The sequence below is a fragment of the Mustelus asterias genome, chromosome 24, assembly GCF_964213995.1.
Source record: "Mustelus asterias chromosome 24, sMusAst1.hap1.1, whole genome shotgun sequence".
Lineage (NCBI taxonomy): Eukaryota > Metazoa > Chordata > Chondrichthyes > Carcharhiniformes > Triakidae > Mustelus > Mustelus asterias.
The window spans coordinates 58,389,102-58,395,101 of NC_135824.1; the positions used below are offsets into that span (position 1 = coordinate 58,389,102).

Below are 6,000 nucleotides of genomic sequence, written 5' to 3' on the forward strand. Positions count from 1 at the left end.
CAACGGAGGGTGCAAAGGAGATCATTAATACATTGCAAACATGTACGTCACACAGCAATTAGCAACAAAAACTGCGGAAAAACAATTACAATACTGTCTGTGTGGAGTTTGCACGTTCCCCCCCGTGTCTGCGTGGGTTTCCTTCGGGTCCTCCGGTTTCCTCCCACAGTCCAAAGATGTGTGGGTTAGGTTGATTGGTCATGCTAAATTGCCCCTTAGTGTCCCGGGATGTATAGATTAGCGGGGTAAATGTGTGGGGTTGTGGGGATAGGGCCTGGGGTGGGATTGTGGTGGGTGCAGACTCGATGGGCCGAATGGCCTCCTTCTGCACTGCAGGGATTCTATGATTTCTAAACAAAACTCGATCTGTTTTAGCAAATGAACATACGAATTAGAAGTCGGCCACTCGGCCCCTCAAGCCTGCTACACCATTCTATGAGATCATGGCTGATCTGATTGTAACCACATTCCCACCTACCCCCCCCGATAATCTTTCACTCCCTTGCTTATCAAGAATCTATCTAGCTGTGCCTTAAAAATATTCAAAGACTCTCAACCCTCAAGAAACAAAATCTCCTCATCTCGGTTTTAAATGGGCGAACCCTTGTTTTTAAACACTAACCCCTAGTTCTAGGTTCTCTTGCAAGAGGAAACATCCTTTCCACATCCATCTAAAGAGTGGTGAGCCTGTGGAATTCATTACCACAAGAAGTAGTTGATGCCAAAACACTGAATGTATTCAAGAGGCGGCTGGATATAGCACTTGGGGCGAATGGGATCAAAGGTTATGGGGAAAAGGCTCCTTTGGCTAGGGATAGGGATAGGGATTCTAGGCTTTTGAGTTAGATGACCAGCCACGATCGAGATGAATGGCGGCGTGGCTCGAAGGGCCTCCTCCTATCTTCTGCGTATCTATCCCACAGGATCTTGCGTTTCAATCAAGTTCCCTTCAATTCTTCTAAACTTCGGCGAGTACAAGACTAGTTTGTCCAAGCTTTCCTCAGGAGAAATATTTGCTGTGTGACATACATGTTTGCAATGTATTAATGATCTCCTTTGCACCCTCCGTTGCCTAAATAGCATGGATTGTTCGGACGTGCACTGGCCATGTCCCCTTGCAGCAAGACAACTTCAAGCAATGTGACAAGGGCAGCCTTTACCCCCACACAAGCTTTGCTATCCGAGTTAACACCGGGATTTGCCATCTGCTTTCGAGAGGATGATTTCTCAATTTCAGCAACTGTGACGTAATCGACAGCTTGATCTTGGACATTTAGTAACTGAAGGTCAAAGGGACAACTGGGACTCAAAGACAAGCCGAGAGACCAAAATAGCACCATTCGCATAACTGAGAGCACGGACTACAGAATAGTTTGCATGCTCGAGATAGATTCCTTTTCAACATCATTGCAAACCAGTAGATTCTTTAAAATGTTTTAAAAACTAGCCCTCACGTTAAACGCTCACTCCTACAGTTACTGTTACAACCCACCAAGGTTCCTTCAACAGCCCACAACCTCTGCTACCAAGAATGACAAGAGGCAGCAGATGTATGGTTGTGTCACACACCGTGCTGACTTGGGATACATACTGATGTGCCTTTGGCGCTGCTGGGTCAAAATCCTGGCGACAGTGGTGTGGGAACTCCTTCACTGCACAGACCATGGAGGTTTAAGGGGGGGGGCTTCACAATCACCTTCTCCAAGGCTGTTAGGCACAGTTAACGAAGACTGGCTCGTCAGTGACATCCGCATTGCGTGATCGAATTAAAGAAACTCATATTTACACAGAACTAATACCACAGAGAGAGCAGCTGCAAAAATCAGGATTGAGTGAATGCTAAGCTCCTTTTCTCCAGAACAAAGGGTGCAAGATGGCCTAATCGAGGTCTACAGCATGGAAACAGGCCCTTTGGCTCAACTTGCAGTGGTCAGTTAGCTCAGATGGTTAAAGCGTGGTGCTAATAACGCCAAGGTGGCAGGTTCGATCCCCGTACAGACCAGCAAAGTTGGGGGCGGCACGGTGGCACAGTGGTTAGCACAGCTGCCTCACAGTGCCAGGGAACTGGGTTCAATTCCAGCCTTGGGTCACATGAACAAGAATAGAATAAAATCCCTACGTTCGGCCCATCGAGTCTACATCGACCACAATCCCACCCAAACCTTATTCCCATAACACTCACGTATTTACCCCTCTAACCCCCTGACACTTGGGTCAATTTAGCACGGCTAATCCACCTAACCTGCACACCTTTGGACTGTGGGAGGAAACCGGAGCACCCGGAGGAAACCCATGCAGACATGGGGAGAATGTGCAAACTCCACACAGACAGTGACCCGAGACCGGGAATCGAACCCAGGTCCCTGGAGCTGTGAGGCAGCAGCGCTAACCACTGTGCCGGCCCCTACGGTCAACCAATCAGCGCCTGTTTCTCTTCTGGAGAGATCATTGCGATTGGTTGAAATTTGGTATTCTTGCATTTGTCCTGATGAGTGCAAGATAGGATTGGGAACTGGCGGCATGGTGGCACAGTGGTTAGCACTGCTGCCTCACAGCGCCAGGGACCCGGGTTCAATTCCCAGCTTGGGTCACTATCTGCGTGGAGTTTGCACATTCTCCCCGTGTCTGTGTGGGTTTCCTCCGGGTGCTCCAGTTTCCTCCCACAGTCCAAAAGACGTGCTGGTTAGATGCAATGGGCGTGCTAAATTCTCCCTGTGTACCCGAACAGGCGCTGGAGTGTGGCAACTAGGGGATTTTCACAGTAACTTCATTGCAGTGTTAATGTACGCTTACTTGTGACACTAATAAATAAACTTCAAAGTCAGGGTGGTGTGAAGCTTGGAGAGAAACCTCCACTTGCTGGTGTTCCCAGGTATCTGCTGCTCTTGTCATTTTAAGTGGGCTGTGGGTTTGGAAGGTACTACTGAAGGAGCCTTGGCGAGTTCTGCAGTGCACCTTGTAGATGGAACATGTGGCTGCCACTGTGCATCAAAGGTGGAGAGACTGAATGTCGAAGGTGGTGGATGGGGTGTCAATCAAGCGGGGCTGCTTTGTCCTGGATGGTGTCGAGCTTCTTGAGTGTTGTTGGAGCTGCACCCATCCAGGCAAGTGGGGAGTATTCCATCACACTCCTGACTTGTGCCTTGTAGATGGTGGACAGGCTTTGGGGTGTCAGGAGGAGAGTTGCTTTTGATTTGCCTTGTTGCAGCTATTTTGCATACAGCAAAATGTCACAAACAGCAATAAGACAGGTGATCAGTCGGTCTACTTTTGGTGGGGCTGGTTCTTCAGAATATTTTGCTATTTTTTTTTCCAAATACCGCCACCGGGTTATTTACATGCACCCGATGAGGCACAGGAACTGGCCATTCAGCCCCTTGAACCTGTTCCGTCATTTACTCTCTTAACACCATCTTTCAACCTGCCTTAGATCCTCAACTCTTAACTGACAAAAAGCAGTTTTGAATTTTCGAGTCAGCCTAGATAAGAGCTGCACCTTATTTTCTAAAAGACACTGGCAATGTAATGTTTTATACTTAAACAGCTCCTTTAACACAGCAAAGGGCTCTCTAGCTGACAGTAAGGCACACCAACCCCCCCCCCCCCCCCCACCCCACACCCCTCCTTGATATTTCTTCCCACAATTAAGCCCCAAGGGGGGCTTTAACCCAAGATCTTCTGACTCTCAGAATGGAATAATCCTTACAATGCAGAAGAGGCCATTCAGCCCATCTGCACCACCTCTGTCAGAGTACTTTACCCAAGCACTCTCCCTCACCCTACCGCTGTAACTGCAACATTTACCATGGCCAATCCACCTAACCTGCACATTTTTAGACTGTAGGAAGAAACCCACACAGACACGAAGAGAGCATGCAAACTGCACGCAGTCAGTCACCCAAGGCCAGAATTGAACCCGGGTCCCTGGAGTTGTGAGGCAGCAGTGCTAACCCACTGTGCCACCGTGCTGGCTCTTGAAACCCACTGATAGAGGTTCCGAATGTAAAAATAATATACATGTTTAAATAATATCAGATCATGAGTTGTCCCTTAGTGCTTTACAACCCAGTTAATCATGGGGTTGTGAGATGTTGGTTGTGGGATAAATATTGGGCAGGACAGCAGGTATAATTCCCAGCTGCTCTTCAGAATATGCCACTGGATCTTTTAGATGACCCTCTGACAGTGCGGCACTCCCTCAGCACTGACCCTCTGACAGTGCGGCATCCCTCAGCACTGACCCTCTGACAGTGCGGGGCTCCCTCAGCACTGACCCTCTGACAGTGCGGGGCTCCCTCAGCACTGACCCTCTGACAGTGCGGGGCTCCCTCAGCACTGACCCTCTGACAGTGCGGCACTCCCTCAGCACTGACCCTCTGACAGTGCGGCACTCCCTCAGCACTGACCCTCTGACAGTGCGGCACTCCCTCAGCACTGACCCTCTGACAGTGCGGCACTCCCTCAGCACTGACCCTCTGACAGTGCGGCACTCCCTCAGTACTGACCCTCTGACAGTGCGGCGCTCCCTCAGCACTGACCCTCTGACAGTGCGGCACTCCCTCAGCACTGACCCTCTGACAGTGCGGCACTCCCTCAGCATTGACCCCTCTGACAGTGCGGCACTCCCTCAGTACTGACCCTCTGACAGTGCGGCACTCCCTCAGCACTGACCCTCTGACAGTGCGGCACTCCCTCAGCACTGACCCTCTGACAGTGCGGCACTCCCTCAGCATTGACCCCTCTGACAGTGCGGCACTCCCTCAGTACTGACCCTCTGACAGTGCGGCACTCCCTCAGCACTGACCCTCTGACAGTGCGGCACTCCCTCAGTACTGACCCTCTGACAGTGCAGCACTCCCTCAGCACTGACCCTCTGACAGTGCGGGGCTCCCTCAGCACTGACCCTCTGACAGTGCGGCACTCCCTCAGCACTGACCCTCTGACAGTGCGGGGCTCCCTCAGCACTGACCCTCTGACAGTGCGGGGCTCCCGCAGCGCTGCGCTGGGAGGCTGTGTGGGGATTGGGCTGGAATGGGTGCCGCTGTGACTCAGTGTCTGTCAGGAGCTGCCGGAGTTCCAGCTGGAATTCACTCCCAGTCCCGAGCTTCAATCCGAGCCCGGGGCTCCCCGGCGGGGAGGCCGCTTCCCACAGGCCCGGGGCCCTGAGGCTGAGGCTCCGGCCGCGGGCCCACACCCCAGCGCCCTCCACCCCCGGGGCGCAGAGGCCCAGTCCCCCGGGGGTCTGAGCACCGAGGCCTCCCCCCGGCTCTCTCTCTCTCCCCGCGGCTCGGCCGCTTTTTACCAACTCACCCAGAGTCACCGACACCATCTTGGCCGCGGCTCCGCGGAGCGCCTGACGTCATGTCCGGGAGCCCGACCGGAAAGGAGCGACCCAACCTGGCAACCGGAACCTGGCAACCAGCCCCTAGCAACCGGAACCTGGCAACCACCCCCTAGCAACCGGAACCTGGCAACCAGCCCCTAGCAACTGGACCCTAATGACCAGACCCAAGTAACCAGTCCCAAGTAGCCAGACCCTAGTAACCAACCCCTAGCAACCGGAACCTGGCAATTGGACCCTAATAACCAGACTCTAGCAACGAGACCTTAGTAATCAGACCCTAGCAACCAAACTCTAGTAACCAGGCCCTAGCAACCAGACCAGACCCTAGTAACTAGACCAGACCCCAGTAACCAGACCAGACCCTAGCAACCAGACCAGACCCTAGTAACCAGACCCTAGTAACCAGACCAGGCTCTAGCAACCAGACCCTAGCAACCAGACCAGGCCCTAGCAACCATACCCTCGTAACCAGACCAGAGCCTAGCAACCAGACCCTAGTAACTAGACCAGACCCTAGTAACCAGGCCAGACCCTAGCAACCAGACCCTAGTAACCAGACGGGGCGGCACGGTAGCACAGTGGTTAGCACTGCTGCTTCACAGCTCCAGGGACCTGGATTCGAATCCTGGCTCGGGTCACTGTCTGTGCGGAGTTTG

At 52.7% G+C, this 6,000-nt stretch overlaps 1 protein-coding gene across 12 annotated transcripts in view; it reads right to left on the reverse strand.

The window, feature by feature from the left end:
* c24h19orf47 (chromosome 24 C19orf47 homolog) overlaps positions 1-5,386 on the reverse strand; it is a 40,163-nt gene extending 34,777 nt beyond the window's left edge. For 10 of the 12 annotated variants that reach the window (XR_013500811.1, XR_013500808.1, XR_013500805.1 and 7 more), the window contains exon 1: positions 5,311-5,377. Coding sequence is in view for 2 of the 12 variants with exons in the window: in XM_078241726.1 (XP_078097852.1) it covers positions 5,311-5,329 (19 nt within the window). In the remaining 10 variants the exon portion in view is untranslated. Of the gene's footprint in view, positions 1-5,310 lie in introns of all 12 variants that reach the window. The other 2 variants (XR_013500810.1, XR_013500809.1) reach the window with 1 other exon arrangement.
* Positions 5,387-6,000: the final 614 nt, after the last annotated feature.